General features: G+C 39.0%; 1 protein-coding gene across 11 annotated transcripts in view; it reads left to right on the forward strand.

Annotated features, from left to right (window-relative positions):
- MTMR3 (myotubularin related protein 3) overlaps positions 1 to 23,174 on the forward strand; it is a 141,819-nt gene that overhangs the window by 92,743 nt on the left and 25,902 nt on the right. For 6 of the 11 annotated variants that reach the window (XM_035017343.1, XM_035017345.1, XM_035017347.1 and 3 more), the window contains exons 4-9: positions 3,847 to 3,936; positions 4,333 to 4,449; positions 7,530 to 7,562; positions 11,997 to 12,079; positions 14,272 to 14,438; positions 21,889 to 21,985. In XM_035017343.1, coding sequence (XP_034873234.1) covers positions 3,847 to 3,936; positions 4,333 to 4,449; positions 7,530 to 7,562; positions 11,997 to 12,079; positions 14,272 to 14,438; positions 21,889 to 21,985 — 587 coding nt within the window. The remainder of the gene's footprint in view (positions 1 to 3,846; positions 3,937 to 4,332; positions 4,450 to 7,529; positions 7,563 to 11,996; positions 12,080 to 14,271; positions 14,439 to 21,888; positions 21,986 to 23,174) is intronic. The other 5 variants (XM_035017346.1, XM_035017349.1, XM_035017353.1 and 2 more) reach the window with 2 other exon arrangements.

The raw sequence follows: 23,174 nt of genomic DNA on the forward strand, positions 1-23,174 counted from the left end.
GCCAAGAGACTGATTTTATGGTGGTAGATGGGTGAGGGATTGTTATTCAATCCCTGTATGGCTCTTGTCACAGATTAGCTCTGGAAAAATGGTTTGAGAGAAAGTGACTTCAGAGGAGACCACTTGAATTAGTGTTGCAGTGTAGTAGATAGAGCAACAGTTCTCCAACTCTTTGGTTTGAAGATCCCATCTTACATTCCTAACTTATTGAGGACCCCAGAGGGGGTATGTATGTCTATACTTTATTAGAAATTAAATCTGGGAAGTCTTTAAAATGTTATGTTCGTTTAAAGATAACTAACTGGGGTGCCTGGCTGGCTCATTTGACAGAGTGCGCAATTCTTGATCTTGGGGTTGTGGGTTTGAGCCCCATGTTGGGTGTAGAGATCACTTAAAATCTTAAAAATAAAATAACAAAGACCAACTAAATGTTAACATAACGTTTTTGGGTGCCTGGGTGGCTCAGTTGGTTAAGCGTCTGCGTTCCGCTCAGGTCATGATCCCAGGATCCTGGGATCAAGCCCCACATCGGGCTTCCTGCTCCGCGGGAAGCCTGCTTCTCCCTCTCCCACTCCCCCTGCTTGTGTTCTCTCTTTCTCTCTCAAATAAATAAATAAAATCTTAAAAAAAAAAAATAACGTTTTTGATGAAAATAACTCTTTCCTCATCCAGAAATAGTGTAACCAGTGGCATTATTAATATTTTTACAAATCTCTTTAATGTTTTGCTTGATAGATAATAGCTAGATCCTTATATCTACTTCTGCATTTAATTTGTTAAAATATGTTGTTGAAAAAAATGTTGAAAATATGAAGTAAATCCAGCCTCACACAGATATGTAGTTAGAAGAATATTTTAATAGTTTTTCTATCTGGAGAATATTGTATATATTCTTCCGTTACACCAAAACAAGGAATATTCTTTTTTTTTTTTTTTTGGACAAGTAATATTTCTTTAAAGGTTAGTTGCAATGTGGAATCTGAAACCATATCCGTGAACTTACTATATTTACTGTTACATTTTTTTAAAGATTTATTTATTTTAGATGGGGGAGGGGCCATGGGAGAGGGAGAGAGTGTCCTAAGGGGACTCTGCGCTGAGTGCAGAATTGGACATGGGGTTCGATCTCATGACTCTGAGATCACAACCTGAGCTGAAATCAAGAGTCAGACACTTAACTGACTGCACCACCTGGGCGCCCCAATATATTCTATTACGTTTAAAGCCATTGGTCTATCTTGCACTTTAAATGGATCTTTTATTCATGCATGATTTTGTAACATTACACATTTGTCATTTTGAAAATAATTGTTCATTGAATAATGCCGAAATTCCAAATATAGAGACATATTTCTCTATATCATTTCTTTTATTATTTTATTATTTTTTATTTTCTTAAGTAGGCTCCACACCCAGGGATGGAGCCCAACACAGGACTTTGAACTCACCATTCCGAGATCAAGACCTGAGCTGAGATCAAGAGTTGGATGCTTAACTGACTGACCCACCCAGGAGCCCCTATAATTTCTTTCAAAAATCACATTTGGGGGACACCTAGGTGGCTCAGTTGGTTAAGTGTCTGCCTTCAGCTTGGGTCATGATCCCAGGGTCCTGGGATTGAATCCCGCATTGGGCTCCTTGCTCAGTGGGAGCCTGCTTCTCCCTCTGCTGCCATTCCCCTTGCTTGTGCTCAGGTGCACTCTTTCTCTCTCTCTGACAAATAAATAAATGAAATCTTTTTTTAAAGATTTCATTTATTTATTTGACAGAGACAGAGATAGCGAGAGCAGGAACACAAGCAGCGGGAGTGGGAGAGGGAGAGCAGGCTTCCTGCCGAGGAGGGAACCCAATGTGGGACTCGATCCCAGGACCCTGGGATCATGACCTGAGCCGAAGGCAGACGCTTAACGACTGAGCCACCCAGGCGCCTAAATAAATGAAATCTTAAAAAAATATATATATATATATAAAAATTACATTTGGTAGTATCGCCTCTGATTTCGTCAGAAAAGTCTGCTTAAGTATTGGGAATCTGTGAAGTTCTTCATTTTAGCAGTTGATGGGTTTTCCAAGATTCAAATGTTCACATGAGAGCTTTATCATTAGTAATTAATGAAGTCATTTGGAGGAAAAAAATCTGCCAGCTTAAGTCTGAATTAGTCTGTCAGTTCTTTCAATTAAAATGGTATTTAATGAAAAAAACTGGTTAGTTCAGCTGGTAACTAAAACAGTTGCACAGACGGTGTACCTTGAGACAACCATAATATTGTCAGTATGTGGCAGAAGTGTTTCATGTTATTTCCTTTATAAAAAAAGACTTACTGAAGGGTCAAGATTTAATAAAATTTTATTTTTATTATCAAGGACATCCTAAGTGAAATTGGTGTCATTGCTTATACTAAGGTGCCAATAGTTTTATCTACTAATTCTTTTTGTACTGTTAGTACAAATGTCAATACAGTGAAAAAAGGCAGATAGGGCGCCTGGGTGGCTCAGTTGGTTAAGCGACTGCCTTCGGCTCAGGTCATGATCCTGGAGTCCTGGGATCGAGTCCCGCATCGGGCTCCCTGCTCGGCAGGGAGTCTGCTTCTCCCGCTGACCCTCCCCCCTCTCATGCTCTCTCTATCTCATTCTCTCTCAAATAAATGAATAAAATCTTTAAAAAAAAAAAAAAAAGGCAGATAATGTCTTTGTACTAATGTGGAGGTGTTTCTGACCACATAGAGCTCCTGAAAGGTCTCAGAATCTGTAGACCTCACTTTGAGAGCCACATTAGTAGTGTTACTGTTTTATGATTAAGATTGCTATTAGGTAAAACCGTAAGTGGGTTTTATAATTAGGATTTATAGGTAGGATGTTATTTATAGGTAGGATTTATTTTTTCCTTTGAGGAGATTTAAAGAATTGCTGGAATTGTGTTAAGCAGAACATATAGGTAGAACTGTCCACTAACTAGTGGTTAAAATTCTTAGTGCTGTCAGGGGAACATGATATGGCTTTTGCTCTTATAAAATGCGCTGTATAAAACAGATTCTGTAATAATTTACGGTTAGGCTTTCCAACAGATTGCTTTTTTCCTGTCTTCCTAAACCATAAAAGTTCATAATATAAAAGACTGCTTTTTTATACACATTATAATTAGTTCAATTCAAGTGCCATTTAGATTAGAATTTAGTGCTTTTTTTGAAATTGTCTTAATAGAAATCTGTTTTGTAATTTAAGGCAGATTAAACTAGGGACAGTGGTTCATACATTTTCACTTTTTGAGGGATTCAGTTTCTAAACTTAAATTTTTAAAGAAACCTTTCTGTTATGGAAATCTCACTTCTAACCAAAGTAGACACAATGGTTTAGTGAACCACTGCTTTTCCCAGTTTTCCCAGTTATCCCTCATGGATAATCCTGTTTCATTTGTTTCCCACTCACTTCCTTCCTACCTTCCCCCTTCTAATTATTTTGAAGCAAATTGTAGACCTCACATCATTTCATTCTTAAGTAATTCAGGATATAGCTTTCAAAAATAAGAATTTAAGGTCATAACTTACAGAGAAGAAACTCTTGGTTTGTCTTACAAGTAATGTACTAACAACTTATTTGTGCTTAGTAAAAATGTTCTTAACCTCTCAAGACTTTTTTTTTTTTTTTGCACCCATGTATTCTCTGACTAGAGACACCTAATATATTGGCTGGAACACTTTGGGGATGAATATTTTTTCCTTGAGCTTTCTGCCTGTTCACCTTGGTAACTGGACTCTCAATTGTGATCACACTACTAGACATGGCAGAAAAATAAAATATGGATGACTGAGAGCTTTGAAATTATTTAAAGGTTTTGGGTTTTTCCAGGATGAAGAGACTCGGCACAGCCTTGAGTGCATCCAGGCCAATCAGATCTTTCCCAGGAAGCAGCTGATCCGGGAGGATGAGAATCTTCAGGTAATTACAGGCCACTTTGAAAATTATAAAATAAGTATTTAGCATCATAGTAACAATGTAGCAGAACTAATGGATTGAAGTAATGCACTGTATAATTTTGTTTTTCCCTACCATACACATAGTAGAAATGCAAGCTGGAAAACATCTCTCTTTTTAGAAAGACTTATTTCCTGAGAATTCATTATTTGAGATGATCATATCTCTGTCATTCCTTCAGTAGTCTAGAATTTGAATAACCAGGTATATTTGAATTATGTGGATATAAATCATCCTCTTTAGGTCCCTTATTTATTTATTTTGAGTGACAGGTTTTTTCATCCATTCGTCCAGCCTGTGCTTGAAGACTTTGCTTTTACTGCTTTAGAACTCTGAAAGGTTTCTTCTTCCATTTTGAAGGTTCCTTTTCTTGAACTTCATGGAGAAAGCACAGAGTATGTGGGCCGTGCTGAGGATGCCATCATTGCCCTTTCTAATTATAGACTTCACATCAAGTTCAAGGAGTCTCTTGTTAATGTAAGTGATTACCAACTGTTTTCCCACTAAAGTAGATAGAGAAAGGAAGTTAAAAAAAATTGTTAATGTTCTTAAAGAGAGGAGTGTTATACACAGTTGGATATGAAAACATTGTGTGCTCCGCTTTTCTCTCACTTAATTTAGCACTCAGGGGACACTAGGTTAACAAGCAACTCTTATGCTTGATTTAAAATGATACATGTAGTTGTCAGCTGAATTGTCCATTGTTTAGTAACACCGAACGATTTGTACTAGGTAATGGTGTATCATTAAGCTTTATAAGGGTACAAAGGCTGTATAGGCTTTTATTCTTCAATCTTTAGTACTTACCAGCTGCCTCAGTTGAGTTAATTTTTGGGACCCTAATGTCAAATGATGAGATGTACTTTGAGCTCCATGCAGACTCTCATTATAGGGTGAAGTTGATGCTAATGGCTTCTTAGTGGAATAAGCGTGGATGTTAAATACAATGTTTATTTGCATAATGGACTGTATTACTGAAGAAAAGGGAGGCTCTCAGTTCTTAAGAGTGCATTTGCCCTTTCCAGTTATGAGGGTATTCTCAGGGAACTGGTTCTTCAGTGCACTGCCATCGTGAATGTGCCTTTCACCACAAAGATACGCAAGTGCATGTACTTCCACCAAATGAATGCCTTCTTCCTTTATCCTTTGCTAGTATTGTGGCTTTCTTCAGTTTGATTCTAGCACTGAGAAATGTATTAAGATATTTTATAAAAGTTCAGGACCGTCCTTTCATTCAGACTTCACATTGTGTGTCTTGGGGTTCATTTTGGGATTCTTTGAAATCTGTCACTTAAGTTCATTTTACTTAGTGGTCCAGAAGTTACCTCTTTTGTCATATCTTTTCATTTGTCAAAATGCTGCCATTTTGTTTGTAATTGGCATTTATTATTTATGTAGTATTTATTATTATTCTTTGTAGTTAAATATTTATATCCAGGAGCCGTTGTGGTCTGAATTCCTCCTAGCATCTAGTTTTGGGCTATGATCATAGCTATTACTGTCCATCAGCTAAAAATACACATTGGATTCATCAAGGAAAGAGGCATGCTGTGCATTCATACCATATAGCACATATACTGTTCAGAAGGGTCCATTTGATATTGGATAGTCACGATAGGAAGGAACGGGATGAAAACTCCTATAAAATCCTGGCAACCAGAAATTGCCTCCCAGCCACTGTGGAAGTAAGGACAGTAATAATTAGAATTGCCCAGTTTAATCTTGTGTTTAAATTCTGTTTATATGATTGGAATTAATGAAATTATAATTAAATTGCATGGGGGATGATACAGTTTCATGTTATCGTATTTTCCCATATTGTCCCCTATTTCTCAACTTATTGCCTTAGAGCCAGGTATTTCAGAGGCTATTTTTAGATCTATTTGGGAATAGGATCTGTTGGAGAGAAAGCATGGATTTGATCATGTCATTTTCCAGCCTAAGGCCCTTCAGTGTTTCTTTACTACTTCTAAGATGAAATTACTTAGCATGGTATCAGGCTTAGTGGTGTGATCCTTGGTCTCTGCCAGCTTTTCTGTCAGTTTCTCTCTTTTCCCCTTTTTCCCCTTTGTATTATTAGTAAAACCACCCTCTTTGAAGTATTCAGCCACACCTCACACCTTTGAATTCTCTCTCTTCTCTCCTGCCTGGGGAATTTCTCTCCCATCTGTCAAAACCCAGGTTAGGTGGTAACTTCTGTGAAGCCTTTCTCTGTTCCCTGACAGTTTGTTACCCCTGCCTCTGACTCTTCAGTGTCTCAAACATGCCTTTACAACATTTGTGAGATGTGTTATAATTTTTTGGTTATTCATCTTTGTATCTTCGGAATTAGCATGTTTTCCTGGTGCCATGGTATTCAGTAAATATTAAGTGAATTGAAGTTAATATGAGTTTGAAATGGATATTAGACCATTTTAAAACCCCTTTTGGGTTTAAAGCTCATTTAAAAACAAATTTCTGTGTGACTAGGACCGTGTCCTCATTGTCTCTAACAGTAGCTGTGTGAGTAGGCTGTTTACTGGAATTGTTGATCCCCCATTGTGATTGAGGTACAGTGCTTAAGAAAACTTACCACTGTTCTTACTTTTGACCCATTTCCTCACCTAAAAGTGTTTTCTCAGCATAATAACCCTCAAAGGCATAGAGCTTGCATGTCATGTAAAAGTCCCAAGATAATGGCTTTGTACTCAGAAATGATTGTGCAAAAGTATTTTGGCATTGTAGCAACTTTAAACATTTCAAATCGAGAGAGACTAGGATTTCTCCATACAAATAATCACATCACAGTTAGTGCTAAGGTTCCTCAACCTGTGGTTACTCCACAAAACAGCGGCTCTTCCTGCGCTAGGTCCTGGGTGGAGACCAGAGAATTGATGGTGTCGCCCCTCTTTCTTTTTCTTTCTTTCTTCCTCCTTTCCTCCCTCCCCTTCCCTCCCCTTCCCTCCCCTTCCCTCCCCTTCCCTCCCCTTCCCTCCCCTTCCCTCCCCTTCCCTCCTCTTCCCTCTTCCCCCTTCCCCCTTCCCCCTTCCCTCCTCTCAGCAGATAAGTATTTCAGTAAAATACATGAGATCAAGGGACTCCCTTTTAAAGGTTATAATATCTAAATCAAATACATTTCAACCATCAAAAGTCCAGATGTGCCAAGTATATACTGTGGCATGCCTTGGTTTTGCATCATTTTGTATGCTTTTAAATCAACACATTTAGCACTTTAGAAAATGGCTTACCATCAGGTTTTAAATAGCTACCTGATACATATATTCTCTTTTAATTTTACAGCACATTGAATAAAACATGCCTGTAGATTTAGATACCATAACATCATTACTTTAAACATTCACTGGGTATCAGGTTTCCAAGTCCTAGAATAAAGAATGTCTGTAGGAGAGTTCATTTGTAGCATTTAAGGTATGAATTGCTCCCATTCTGTGCTTTTCCCAAACTGTATTTTAACATATGTACAGGTATATTTCTTTGCTGAGCTCATTTATAAACAAGTAAGTGTTCAAGTGGAATTCATGAAAATTTAAAACAATTTTTGTTGTGTAATTCAATAGACTGCCTCTCAGTCTGCTGCTTCTGAAATCCCAGTAAGTAGCATGAGAATCTTAGGTGGTTTTTGCACCTGTGCTTTGGAACAAGTTGGTTTTGACTGTCAGATGCTCACCTTGCAAAGCAGCAGAATTTGTCCTTTCTGCATGAGTCCTTTCCCTTTTACTAGACAAAGTGCTAGTGGTACACTATGATGAGAACAATTTGTGGAGTGAGAAAAAGCCCCACAGTTTATACATAAACAGATGAAATTATGATCTTCAAAAAATGTAAAGTGAATTTCAACTAGGAATAATTTGTAAAATCAACATTAGTATCTAAAAGGACATTAGAGCTTCTATTTCCAGGCTGGTCTATTAATGCTTTTTAGGAAAAATGTGCAAGTGTAGCAGCTGCAAACATTTTCTTTAGCATCTTTTCACATTTTTTTCATTGTCTAACTGTAGTACAGCAAAAGTCTTTATTTCCCAAGCATCAGAAGGAGGTTATTGTTCCTTCATGCACCTTGGCCACAGTATTCATATGCCAGCAGAGGTCTCTGAATCAGTGCTGGAAGAGCAGTTTGTAAACATAAAAGGTGAGCAGTAAAGAGTTTGGATCTTTAACCTGTGACACAGTCTTCTTCTGACTGGTTTTTATGTAAGATTTGGGGTCCAGATATTCCACAGCTTATTACAGATTTTAGGTTTAGACTCATTATTCTCAGTGTTACTGCCATTTTTAATTCAAATGTATGTACAGAATTAGTACTTTCCGTTCAGGCTATAAAAAGGGCATTGTTTTTAAAAGGTAGAAACATCCCACTTTTAAATTCTGGTGCTTAAAAATACTGCCCATGTGCGTGTGCACACACACACCGAGAAAGAATTAAAGTAAACATACTAGGGTATGATGACATAAAATTCCCTCTGGAGTGAGACAGTACTATGGATCTTTGATACTGTGCATGTCTGTTATAATTTTTAACTGCTGCTGTTCTGCTTTTTTGGGTTGATGCTCTTACGAATTTTGGTGTCCGTGATGTAACTGTTGGCCTTTTGAGGAATTAACAGCACTGAGTGTGTTTGATGCATTGTTTTGAGCATGAGTTTGGTGGAGATTATAAGAGGAAAATCACTGTAAAGGAAGATAGAATTATCTGGCAGGAAGAAGGTAGAGGAGAAAGGAGCAAAAAGAAAATGAGTTGCTACAAAACACTGAATCCGTGGGCTAGGGAGGATTTGAATGTGACTTTAGATTTCTTCCTACTCTTCCATGGATAGAACTGTCCGTAAGGAATCTGGTTTAAATTCTGTTTTCCTCTTAAAGTCCCTGGTGGAGAGGCCACTTAGTTCTGAGAGAAACATTAAAGTACAGTTCATACAGAAAGGAGGGGCAGTCTTAGAGGAAGAAAGAAAGGTGCACCATTTTAATGGAAGGAGCCTGGGCTAGAAGACAGACATGGATTCTGGTCCTGTCTTTGCCACTAGCTTTTAGCATAGAAGCTTAACCTCCCTGGGCTATAAAATGGCCTGGATTCAATGGTATAGATTGGAGACAATCTATAATTGTTTGCTAATGGGCTTGAATATGGGGTTTGCCTGGTTACAGAAATGGTAAGAGATCCTCTTGATGTGTGAGGAAAATTTAGAAACCTAAAGCAGTGGAGCAGGCCTTAAAAAAAAGTAGAGACACTTAGTGTGCTTTGGTTGGGTGTTTAAGAGGAAAAGAAGGCCTGTTCTGCCTTTTTGGAAGAGGAAGGAGGCAGTCTGTGGAGGGAACATTGAAGGGGACATTGGGGTAGAAAGGAGAAGAAAAAAGGGAGTTGTTCATTTGATAAATAAAATCAGATATTTCTCTCTTATATGTCTCTCTTTTTTTATTGCTGCATATTACATTTCCCTGCATGTGACAATCTGCATGAGCATTAAAACCTGTTCTCCGTATCTATGACTTGAGTACACATGGTTGTTTCTGGCAACTTGCTAGTAGTATCTGCATACTAGCATCTGGTATTTTTATCCTTCTTCCTTAAATTTGTGATGCTAAAATGTGTGAAAATTTGCATATCGAATGCATTTTAGGTAGCAAATATTTTGCATGCTCTGAGGTGTTCCGTTATTCTGGAAGTCTGGACACAGGCGCTTGGGGTCTGATCCAACAGTAGGGGATGTAAAGCTTATCTGTTCTTTGTAGCACAGCACTGGCTCGTTCACTCCCTCCGGCAGCTGCTAATAGCGTTAGTTTTCAGATTTCGTAGTTACAAGGAAGGTGACTGAAGGGGACCTGGAATGCAGGTGACTTCTGAGAGAGCAGCCTCTCCATGTGGATTTGTAAAGCTACTCTCACTCCACTCCAGACTCTTCCTATTCCCTCTGCCTGGGACTTCCTATGTTGTGATCATTTGATATTCAGAAAACATACAGGAAGGTTGGAAACTGGTCCAAGGAAGTCAGGAACTCGGCAGACTTTTAGTTGGTAAAATTTTAGAAAATTGAAATTAGAATTCAGGCCTCTTGACTGCCATTCTTGCAGCCACTTTTGGGAAGGAAGGGAGAAGGGAAGGGGAGGTACATTAAAACAAAACAAATACAATATAAGAGTCTGTTATAGGGCACCCAAAGGACTGGCCTGCAGACAAATCAGTGTCCTCCTCCAATCGCCATCTTTTTTTTAAAAAAGATTTTGTTTACTTATTTGAGAGAGAGAAAGTGACAGCATGCATGTGTGCACACAAACTTGGGGAAAGGCAGAGGGAGAAGCAGACTCCCCCCCAGAGCAGGGAACCTGACCTGGGGCACCATCCCAGGACCCCGGGATCATGACCTGAGCCAAAGGCAGACGCTTAACAGACTGAGCCACCCAGGTGCCACCTATCTCCATCTTTTAAATCTACTGTTCTTCCTTTACAAATTATCCCTACCCATTGGTACATATTGTTGTTTTTTTCCTTCTGAGATGTATACAGGTCTTGAAAGAATTTTTAGCTGCATCAGCTCTAGTTTCTCACAGCACCTTGTGGTTAAGGGCTTAAAAACAGAGGGCCAAAGTTCCTTTTTTCTCAGAACACAAGATTTCTTCACTTACTCCCAGTCCTATTATAAGTATAAGGGAATTTTGTAGATTATAGATTTAGAACTAAGCAAGAAGGCTCTGGTCCTGAGATAGAAACTCCCATTTTCTATATATTATTATTTTGCTTGCTTCTCTTGTTTAATCCCTGCCCCAGTTTCTGTTTCTTGTCCCAGACATCCAGCACTGGGCTTCTTTTTGATTCTCACATAATTGTTCTGAGAGTTCTCTGCTGACTCTGGCAACTTCATGGTGGGGCAGGGTTTGCAGGAAGCCTGTTTCTGAAACTGGCTCAGCTAATATGATGGCCACCCTCTGCAGGCAGCACTCGTTTCTCTGTTGGAGACTGCCTGTCTCTTCTCATGCTAAACGTGAATTGTTGGAATGCTACTTGGAATTCCCAGAGCTACATTTTGCCTGGGCATGATATAGTATAATAGACAGTGGTCTACTCCTTCTCTAAGGAGTGAGTGTATCCACAATTATTTTACCAGGCTCTCTTGAGAAGTCTTGGAAATTACTTTTTGAAACCAAGGGTTGAGTCAAGGTGAATTGAGCCAAGAGGGGGAGGATTCTCATGTCAACTTGAAGATTTGTCACCTGTTCAGATGCTTTCCCTATCTGTCTCCCTTCCCTTCTCCCAGCCCCCTCCACTATTGTCCTTACTTATGTGTTCAGTAGAGTCTGCTCACCAGATTGGCAGGGAGAGAACCATTCCAGCTTGCGCATACCTCAAGCCCCACTTGGCAAACAGGGATTTTCCTGGTCTTTTGAAGCAAATTAGACCTAGCTAGTTTTAGGACCTTTGACCACTGTGTGGCCTCCTCCCTCCTTTTTGATGTTTATGGGTCTATTCTGCTGAGCACAAAGCCTACAAGCAGCCACGTCTTTTCTATGCAGCTTGCGGGCAGTTTGGATCTCCAGTCTTTTTCAGGATGTTCCTTTGCTGACACAAAGCCACAAGCCCACTTTGTCATTTGGGGCAAATAAGTGTAGTCCTACCGTCACCTTGATCAGCACTTCTCTGTAAACAAGACAAGATTACCATTCTGGTTCCCTTTAGCTTCTTTGTCATTGCAAATCACAGCTAGCTGTAGTGTGTAAAGTAGTACTTGGAGAGATTATGAGTTTGATACTTGAGAGATGACATATTTCCCTGTTCTTTCAGAGGTGGTGCCTCCTCTTCATTCCTTGTCTTCATGCGCAGACATGACTTGAGGCTGTTGATTTAGAAGGAAAGGAAGGGAAACCCTAATTCACTCAGTAGTAAATCACTTGAATACTACTGATTCAGATAAATTTGCAGTTCTGTTCGCTGCTTTCCCTTGTAGAGCTTTTGAATCTTTCTTGTTGGACCCATTGAGGGAACTGCAGGATCAATGCCTTCTTGACTAAGGGGACTTCATCTGTTTTAATTGCAGGTTCCATTACAGCTTATAGAAAGTGTTGAATGCCGAGATATATTTCAGCTTCATTTGACTTGCAAAGACTGCAAAGTTATCAGGTATGTGATGTGTTTATGCTGCTTTTTAGTGTGGAAAATACGTATTTTTAAAAGAATGGATTCATGGTTTGTAACAGAAAAACAGCTTTTGAGGGTCAGCCTTGTTAGGAATATTTTCTGAGTAGTTAGTGCCTGAAATATTTCATCTTTAGCCTACTTTCCTATTCAAAAGTGATTTTTAAATTTTTTACTTGGAAATAATTTCAAATTTACCAACAGAAGTGCAACAATTAAAATATTACAGAGAACACCAATATGAACATTTTACCCCATTTGCTGTATTGTTTGCAGGGGCTCTGTGTGTGTGTGTGTGTGTGTGTGTGTGTGTGTGTGTGTGAGAGAGAGAGATTCTTTTTCTGAACACTTTGAAAGTAAGTTATGTAATCCTGGCTTTTCACCCTGAAATACTTTGGTGTGCTTTTCTAAGAATAGGGATATTTTCTTACATACCATGGTATCATTATCAGCTTCACAACTTCACACTCCTAATACTTTTATCCAGTCTTCTATCCATGTTCCAATTTTGTCGCTTGACCTTATAATGTCCTTTATAGCATTCCTCTTACCCCACCTTGTTCAGGACTGGATCCATGCAAGGTCTGGTATTGCATTTAGTTGCTATGATTCTGTGGCCCTCTTTATTTTTTTAAAGATTTTATTCATCCATTTGTCAGAGAGAGAGAGCGTGCGTGCACAAGCAGGGGGGAGCGGCAGGCAGAGGGAGAAGCAGACTCCCCGCTGAGCGTGGAGCCCAATGCAGGACTTGATCCCAGGACCCTGGGATCATGACCTGAGCCGAAGGCAGACACCTAACTGACGGAGCACCCAGGTGCCTCTGTAGCCCTCTTTAATCTAAAACATTTTTCGCTACCTTTCTTTGTCTTTTATGACATTCACATTTTAAAGAATATAATCTTTTATTTTAATTGAATTTTTCTCATTTTGTGTCTGTACAGTGTTTCCTCATGATTAAATTGGGGTTGTGTATTCTCGGCTACAGTACTGTACGTGTGAGGTTGTGTCCTTCTCAGGGTGCTCTGTTACATATGGAGGCAAGCAATGTCCGTCTGTCCCTTATTGGTGATACTAATTTTGATCACTCTTGTTGAGGTGTCACTTGCTTTCTGTATAATTTCTACATTTTCTCCCTTGCAACTAATAAACAGTCTGTGAGAGGCACTTTAAGACAATGAAAAAATATCCTGCTTTTCATCAAGTTTCTCCATTGCTTTAACATCCATTATGGTTTTTATCTGATAGAATCTTTACTATAATGATTGCAAAATGATGCCTGAAGTGTGTTTTTAAATTTAGTAGCTCTAGAAGTTCTAAATTCCCTTATCTCTTTGACTAATTTTGGAGTGCCGGTAAACACTCTGTGGCATACTGATGAGCCACACTGATTGGAATGCGGGAGAAGTGGCCTCCTTGGTTTTAAGATATATAATAAGTTGCCTTTTAGCCATTGAGATTTGGTTTGCTTTGATAGATACTAACTACAACTCATATTTAAAAAGCTTGTTTATTAATTACTCAGTTTTAAATACTGTCTGCATTTGAAAAGGTGAAGTATTTTTTGCCCTAATTGAATCTAAAGATACGTACCCAAAATTACAATTCATAATAGAATTGTTTGGTTCTCTACATGGTCATAGCTGAAAGTTTCAGTGTAATATATCTTATTTTGGATCTGCAGTTGCTGATTTTATTCTAATTGCTGAGTAGAGAGATTTTGAAATTATCAAACTGGCCAAAAGTTGTGCTGTGATTTATTTTTGAGTTTGGCCTGATAGGTTATAACAAAACAAAAAGAACTTCTCTTAAACCTATTTCTTGACAACCTTTATAAAGCTTTGGTGGAAGATGTAGACGGAAATCTTACTCATGAAAGAGAAAACTGCCATTTTACTTTAATAATTACCATTAATCAATCTCTGAAGCAATTTCACCAGCCTAAAAATAAGTTTTCCACATGTCCATTTTTTTTTTTCTTTTTGACATTTTGCACCATTGGCTAAAATTTGTTGGACCTCTTTTTATTATAAATGATGAACATGCGAATGGCCACCTCTGATGCTTTCTTGAATATAGTCACTGCACCAGGAGGTAGGCACTCTTGAAATGGTGGCTTCCCTTAGGTTTCATTGTCAGCTGTCTGCTAATTACATCCATACTTGTTTGGCTTTACAAAGGTGTCAGTTCTCAACCTTTGAGCAGTGTCAAGAGTGGCTCAAGAGACTGAACAATGCAATCCGACCACCTGTGAAAATAGAAGATCTCTTCTCATTTGCATACCACGCTTGGTGCATGGAGGTCTACGCCAGTGAAAAAGAACAACATGGAGACCTGTGCAGACCAGGTAGACCTTTCTAAAATGTGCAAATGGTGGCTTTTTTGAACTACTGTTGGAGGTACCCTTAACATAAAATGGGACTCCTAAGCATACATGTATTCATTCAGTGTATATTTTATGGAGCACCTAGCATGTGCCCATCACTTTAAGCTTACTAGAACATGTTTCCTGCCTTTTGGGGGAAGGGAAGAACACTAGATTTGGCATCACCATCTACTGGGCCTAAAAACAACTATAGTAAGGTTTAATGGGTGTTGTAAAGAAGCCTAATGAAGGGGGGCCATGAGTGTTGTTTACACATCTGGGAAGACTTCACTTTCAAAGTAGCTTTTGAGTAGGCTTTGAAGGTGGAATAAGGAAGGGTTCATTGATTAGAGAAAGGGGGAAAATGTTAACGCAGGTTTCATGAACAAAGGTCCAGAGGTATGTGAGGGTAGGGTGCAGAATAGTGGCATATTTTCTTATTTTCAAGTCAGAGATTTCCTGTCATCACCCCTTTCATCTCATAGGTGATGAAACTGAGGTCTAGAGAGGCCAGGTGACTTCCCTCAGGACAAACAGTGCTGGAGCCCAGGCCTCCTACCTTCCCAGGAGATCTTTGTTCCACTCTGTCTTTCTCCCTTAGAAATGGCTTGGATCAAGTTCATGTTGTTTCTCCACATGTATTTGTAAACTTTATGCTGCCATAAATAGAACCTTGCTGGTCCAACACTCAGTCTTCAGTATGTCCAGCCTGGAAGCAAAGTCTTGAATTTATAAGCAGTGAAAAGTTGTGAGCCTCCTTCCAATTCAGCTTACCCTTAGGACTTTTTTCTTTAAACTTCAGTTTTTAATCCTGAATTGTCAATCTTAACCGTTCTGCCCTGGGTCATTTTAAACATTTGAGGCTAATCCAGCTTTGCTTGCATCACTTTGGTTTCCTGGCTCTTTCACTGGTTGAAGTTTTTGGTTCATAATTAAAATATAAGCGTGATCTTATTTTTAAAGATGCTGTGATATATACTTTTGTTTGACCCTCATGACCTCATCAAGCAGGCAGGATAGCCTGTGTCTCTGTTTTGTTTTTTTTTTTTTTTATTAAAGATTTTTATTTATTTATTTGACAGAGAGAGAGCGAGAGCAGGAACACAGTAGGGAGAGTAGGAGAGGGAGAAGCAGGCTTTCTGCCGAGCAGGGAGCCCGATGTGGGACTCGATCCCAGGACCCTGGGATCATGATCTGAGCCGAAGGCAGACACTTAATGACTGAGCCACCCAGGCGCCCCTGTGTCTCTGTTTTGGGAGCCAAAGAAATGGAACTTAGAGGTAAAGCCTGCTGCCAGGTCCCACTGCCAGTCAGTGACAGAGCTAGGACTTAACCCCAGCTTTCAGCTATTGAGAGTTGCCTGTGTGGGGTGCTGTGGATGCAGAGATGAAAAACAGGCGCTGCCCTTGTGGAGCCACAAAGAAAGCCTCAGGAATCCAAGCTACCCATGAGCCTGGTCAGGCCAGTGAAACCCAGAGTCAGCCACAGGAGTCCACACCATCCTTGAAAAGGGTATGAGAATGTGCTTAAACTGTGTCTGACTTCACTCCTTCATCCGTTGCATCTTTTTCTTTTTCCTTCTTTATTGACATGCCATTGTATTTTGTTATTGTTGTTGTTTATGGCTCTTTTTGGTTCCCCCCCCCAAGGTAAAATTTATGTACAGTAAAATGCACAAATCTTAACGTATTTTTGCTGAATTTTTAGTCTCTGCCATTTCCTAGGATAATGAAATTAGTGAGTTATATCTTGCTCTATGATGTTGGTTAGTCAGCAAGGCTTGCTTTTTCTCCTAACCTCCTTTTGTCACAACTACAGACTGACAATTCCTCATCTGTTTAGATGACTCCTTATTCCCTTGATAAAATTAGTTTCTTTTGGATTTGAGCCATCTCTTAGGATATTGCTAAGGTGTGCCAGGTCAGAACTTCACTTTTTTAATTATGGATGGCCATGTCTTGAGCTGGGATGACTTCTGTCCCCAGATCCTTCCCTTCCTGATGATATCTGGTATTCTTTGGCCACCAGAACATACAGATGTCCACAGTGTTCTCTATCTTTTCATTAGTTTGTGATGGATGGAGGTATTTGGGGGGTAACATACTAATTTAAGAACTAGGGAGCCTGAATTCAAACCCATACTTTATCATTTAATTAAAAAAATAATACTGGGCAAGCCATATCTTCTTTGTACTTTAGTTTCCTTTGTTCTTCAGACTGGGACATTCCTTTTCTCCCTGCTCAAGCTGATCTGGGTATCCTGAAGATCAAATCTGTTATTGCTGGAGAGTTCAGTTCAGTAAATATCTGAGTGCTTCCTATGTGCCATGCTTGTCAGAACATTTTGGAAATTATGACTATACAAGGTGATGCCATTGTAACTGATGGGTTGGAACTTACTCTGTGAGTAAAGGTTGTATTTTGTTTCTTCCTAATACGTCACAAATCCACACTGAAGTTCACCTACTGCCACTTACATGGAATCTTATTGTACTTCAGTGACTTGGTTTGAGTTTGTTTACATGTATGGCTTTTTCCTTTTTATATATTTTCACTGTGGAGTACAGAGGGGAAAACCTGCTCTTAAAAAATACCGTGGTGGCGTTTTTAAAGCCAGTCAACCTGGTTCTTCTGTCTCCACCCAATATTGTTGAGTGTTGGTGGTGGCTACAACATTACTCACCAAGTAGGAGCATACCAGACAACCACATTCTTATAAGTCATCTTTAGGGTGAGACAACACTTGAAATATTTCAAAGTGATGCCTTTGTATAATCTGCTGCAACAGATGAGATCATAAGCATAGACTCTGAATGGCTGAAGTTAGTTTAGTCTTTTAGCAGTTAATAAAGCCTTTTATGGATTCTTCTCTGCCTTGTCTGCTAAGAGTAGAATGTGTCAGAAAGGAGGGAAGTGGGAAAATTGCATCATTACCTTGTATTCATATAAATCTTAAGTTTTGACTGTTGAAGCTGTCATAGTTAAGCCAGCCATATGGTGGCCAAAGCTCTGAGTCTTAATCTGCTTTGGAAGAAGTCTCAATGCTATTGGAATTTACCTGTGAAACTTGCAAAAGTCTTGGCGAAACTCTTGACTTGACTCTTAGACCCATTTCAAACTCTACAAAAGGAATGGACTGAAAGCTTAAAGCTTCTCTCCCATGTACTCCGTTTTCTTCTCTTCATTGTAACTGCCTTCTTGGTGATCATCCTGTACTTGAGCATTAAGCAGGGGTCCTGACAAATGACTGGGCAATTCAGTTATTAGTTTCGTAGCATCAGGCCCATCTCTCTGACCTCTCTTCTGTGAAATGCCCATTAAGTGCATCTTGTTTAACGATGAACAGCATAGGACTCTGGGTCTTAACAGCTGTTGTGCAGCTGCCTGTTTAGTATAAAGTCAAAGCCCTTGTCATCAGTCTTACGAGTTTGAACAAAGTCCAGTAAGTGTACATTTAGATGACTGTACTGGGACCTTTGTTCATAGAAAAGAATGATTCCTCCTTCCATATTTGAAAATCTGGGAGGGCTGGTTCTTACCTTCTCTGACTCTGGTACAGTTCTTCTTCCTCACATCCTGGGTAGAAGACTGGCTGTTCTATCCCAGACCTTTAGGCTGTGTATAATTGTGGGCTTGAATGCTGAGAATCACCCAGGGAGCTAGACTTTTGGGGGGAAAATTTTTTTAGACTGCCTATTGACACTGGTTATGATAGAGGGTCTCATTTCTTTAAAAAGGTTTTTATTCCGGGCGCCTGGGTGGCTCAGTTGGTTAAGCGACTGCCTTCGGCTCAGGTCATGATCCTGGAGTCCCGGGATCGAGTTCCGCATCGGGCTCCCTGCTCGGCGGGGAGTCTGCTTCTCCCTCTGACCCTCCCCACTCTCATGTGCTCTCTCTCTCTCTCTCATTCTCTCTCTTTCAAATAAATAAATAAATAAATAAATTAATTAATTAATTAAAAAAAAGTTTTTTATTCCCACTGAAATAAGAATTGCTGGACTGTTTGCATTTGTTGTACAAGAAATACTAAACATTAAAAAAGGACACATCTTCATTTGGGGGTGGGAGGAGGGCAGACAGCAGGGTTGAAATGGAAATTCAAAGCCAAAGAAACTTACAACCATAATATTTTTTTTTTTAAGATTTTATTTATTTATTCATGAGAGACAGAGACAGAGAGAGAGAGACAGAGGGAGAAGCAGGCTCCCAAGGAGCAGGAAGCCCGATGCGGGACTCGATCCCAGGACCCTGAGATCATGACCTGAGCTGAAGGCAGACGCTTAACCATCTGAGCCACCCAGGCGCCCACAACCATAATATTTAAGATGGGATATTATAGTATTTTTAGTATTGAATCAGTGGAAACCTAAGAATTCTTAGAGGGAAATTCTTAAGGGAAATCAGCAAATAGATATGCTTGGCATTCACTTTTCTAGCTGAATAAACATAAGGGAACTTCTAACACAATTTGGCAAAAGCCAATTGAATTACTCATGTATTTCAGGTCTGTTGCTAGATTTTTTTTTTTTTTTTTAAGTATTGCTTTTCAAAATAAGTTGTGATCCACTTGTGGGTCGTGAAATCAAAAATTTTAAGGAATGAAATATAAAATGAAACATGTAGGATAGAAAATATCAAAATGTATCACACGTAGTAAGGGTGGGTAGTTTGTGAAACTCTTTTTTTTTTTAAAGATTTTATTTATTTATTTGACACAGAGAGAGATAGCGAGAGCAGGAACACAAGCAGGGGGAGTGGGAGAGGAAGAAGCAGGCCTCCCGCCGAGCAGGGAGCCCGATGTGGGACTTGATCCCAGGACCCTGGGACCATGACCTGAGCCTAAGGCAGACGCTTAACGACTGAGCCACCCAGGCGCCCTGTGAAATTCTTTTAAAAATAAACATGTATTATGATTATGATGTAAAACCTAATTCTTATTTGGGTTGTGATGGTCAGTTTCAAAGTTAGGAACTCACTGTTTTAGAGGATACAAAGGTAATTAAAACTCCTTTTTCTCAAGGAACTTGAATAACAGCTCAGAATTTCATGCTCCTGATGGTGGTAAGCTTTTCTTTGGGCAAATTGCCAGTGATGGAGGTGGTGATTTGCCAGTGATTATTTTAAAATTAGAGGGTCCTTTTAGGGCATCTGTGTGGTTATGCTAAGATTGGAGGTACTAATATTAAGAGTCATTAATTAAAGTACTTTTACCTTTTGCAAAGACTTTGGAGCTGTATCACAGGTGGGAAAAATCTCATTAATTACTGAACTTGGAAATTGTCATGGTTTTACAGTTTTTAGATTGGGATTAAAAGTGAAGGACTCTCTAATATTCTTGATGGTCACTATTCCTTACAATTTGTAGACAGATGGCACCCCATTTCAGATAGCTTTCTTCCTATTTGAAAGCCTACATCACATCTAAAACTTTTCCAAAATGGGGTTCATTCATTTCTTCTTGATTATTTCTTCCTGAATCTCTGTACCTCATCTTTTTATAGCTCTCCTTCAGGAAACATATAATACCTAGTTGAAGCTCAAGAAAAGCAGTTTAAATGGGAAGTAGTTTTATAGAATTGTCATTCATTCAAGTAATTGCTGTTTCCTATTCTGAAGCTCCTTTCCCAGGGAGAGCAAAGCTTTATACTTTGATCACCAAAGCAGTCTAGTCTGCTTTGTGCTTTTGTTATTGTAGTTTCTTCCAGCCCCCACCAGCATTTATTTTACAACCTGTAACACTACATATTAGAGATACTGCTTAATGGTTTTTTGTTTGTTTTACTGCCCTAGGACTCTGTGTGTTTTCAAGGAAGAAAGTTATTTCAGATTTAATGACTTTTATGTTAGGTTCACTTCTGCATTTGTTGCTTGCTGTCTTTAGGAAGAGAAAGCCAATTTCATTAGGGCAAATGTAGGCTGATTATACTTGTTTGGATGGATATTCTTACAAAAGCTTAGCACTTTACTTAGTAGTATGGTGTTTCCTGAGATTCCTGGGTACTGGCAGTTACAGTTTCATGATCTCTTATCTTCAGTTCTATAATCTATAAGGCTCTGAAAATCAAAATATTTCTCTTATTTGGTGGCTTGACCTGATCTGAGCTGACATGAAGCTATTTGCTGCTTTACTTATTCCAGTTAGTGTGAATTTTCCATGTATTTCACTGTAGAAATATTGTTTGATTAGTAGACCCTGTTGAGAGTGTTAATCTAATACTATATTATATACACCATCTTAAACTCCAGAAAACTCAAGTTTTGAAATCTGGCCCATAGAGTTTCTTATGAGGAGTTGTAGATTTGTATTACTATTCTTGGTGAACTTGTTGATTTTATTTTTTATGTATACTGTGAGTGTGGAAATAGGAGAGTAGCCAGTATAGTGACAGGGACTGGGTTTTGGGACCAGATAGATTTGCCATAATAACCTCTTTCAGTTTCATTTTTATCCTCTGTAAAATGAACTCGGTGATAACCTCTCTGAGTTGGTCGTAGTGATTAAATAACAATTCTTTTTTTTTTTAAAGATTTTATTTATCTATCTGACAAAGAGAGACACAGCAAGAGAGGGAACACAAGCAGGGGGAGTGGGAGAGGGAGAAGCAGGCTTCCCGCGGAGCAGGGAGCCCGATGTGGGGCTGGATCCCAGGACCCTGGGATCATGACCTGAGCCGAAGGCAGACGCTTAACGACTGAGCCACCCAGGCGCCCTTAAATAACAATTCTTGATCAAAATTCTAAGATGTGGGAACAACCTAAGTGTTCATCAATAGATGAATGGATAAAGATGTGGCATATATGCATGTGGCCACGCACGCACACACACAGGAATATTACTGAGTAATAAAAAAGAAAATTCGCCGTTTGTGACAGTACGGAGGGACCTAAAGGTTGTTATGCCAAGTGAAATAAGACAGACAAAGCACCATATGATTTCACTTATATGTGGAATCTAAAAACGAAGAAACAAAAAAAAATAGACACGGATTCGTAAATACAGAGAACACACTGGTCTTTGTTTGCTAAAAGGGAGGGGCGGGCAAAATGGGTGAAGGGGATTAAGAGGTACAAACTTACAGTAATAAATATGTCACAAGGCTATAAGGTACAGCATAGGGAATATAGTCATTAATATTGTAATAACTTTGTATGGTGACAGATGGTACCTGCACTTACAGTGAGCATTTCATAATGTATATAATTGTTAAATCACTATGTCATACACCTGAAACTAATGTAAATTGTATTAGCTATATTTCTATTAAAAATTAATTTCCTCATTCCTTTGTGTAGTCTTATCCTGACAGGGACTTTTTAAACTAAAACTAAATATATGTTATTTATATAACTGAGCGGGGTAGCTATGCTTTTATCCTACCTGTTTTGCAAAATGGTAATCATTGCTTTCTTTCTGCTGTCCTTGGCCCCGTAGGGGAGCATGTAACGTCAAGGTTTAAAAATGAAGTGGAGCGGATGGGTTTTGATATGAACAATGCTTGGAGGATTTCCAACATCAATGAGAAGTACAAGTAAGTTGTATGGGTGCCTGTGGACTGTGTTTCACAGCCAGTACCTTTGCAAAAACCCCAGTTCTCATGTGGTAGGACATTTGAACTTAGACATATTTTTTTTAATGGAATTTTACTTATTAAATCTAACTGCATGGTCTTCAGGGTACTTCGTGAGTCTTCTGTTACCATTGCTGTCACTGGAGTGGTAAAATGATATGTTGTAGGATTCTGGAATCTTCCTTTCCATCCCCTCCAGACCTCTGTTCTTCCTGGTTCGTGCATTTCCTAGACAATATTGTGTTCTCGTGTAGGCAGGCAGTTTCCATTGGTCTCTTCACCACTTGATGTCACATTGGAGACAGAATCCGTGATCTCACAAGCAGTGATAAAACACATAGAAGCTAGTTTTTATGACTTAGTTTACTCCAGATTCTATGAAATAGGCGTACTATTCTGTTCTTTCTAACTTCATAGCTATGACCATTTAATCATTAAATATTAATGTAATCACTATTAAATATTTTCCATTTCTTGTTTCCTTAAAAGGTGTAAGTACTTTGGTGTGTGTGTGGGGGGCAGTTAACTACTATGATTTTGGTGGTCCAAATTTCTATAAAACAAAAGAAAATTGTTCAGGAGATTTAGATTAATATTTTTCTCCTCTTAAGATCCCCTCTAGCAGTTGGAGGCATTAATCATTCTGGTTTTTTTTGAACTGCCTCAAATTACGATAGCCATTTTCCTGGTCTATTTGTGGGGTAGCCATCAGAGCATTTCATTTTTCATTGGAAAAACTATAGCTAATTACTGTATGCAGCTCTTAACATGGACATTGGCCGAGGAATTAAGAACCTGGGGTGTTGTGAAGAAATAGGAGCTATAGACCTGTCATACCTTGTCTATTCTCAGTCACAAGCCAAAGCAGAGAAGGGAGTTGGAGGCTGGAGGCGAGGCATCAGAGAGCCTGAGACTGCCAGAGGCCCTGCTCATATATAGCCCTCCTTTCCTATGCTAGAAACTGCTTATCTACATGTAAGCAGCTAGTATTTGCTAAAAAGGTGACTACTAGATAGTGTAATACTTACAGGACAAGGAATATTGGGTGAAGTCAGAAAACCGAATTAAGCTAAACTTGTTGAAAAAAAAAAGTTCAAAAGCCATTTGGTTTTCAAAATCGCTATTCAATATGGGTTTTAAAAATTAATTT

Source organism: Mirounga leonina, unplaced genomic scaffold (genome assembly GCF_011800145.1).
Source record: "Mirounga leonina isolate KUSES-001 unplaced genomic scaffold, KU_Mleo_1.0 Mir_171, whole genome shotgun sequence".
NCBI classification, from domain to species: Eukaryota; Metazoa; Chordata; class Mammalia; order Carnivora; family Phocidae; genus Mirounga; species Mirounga leonina.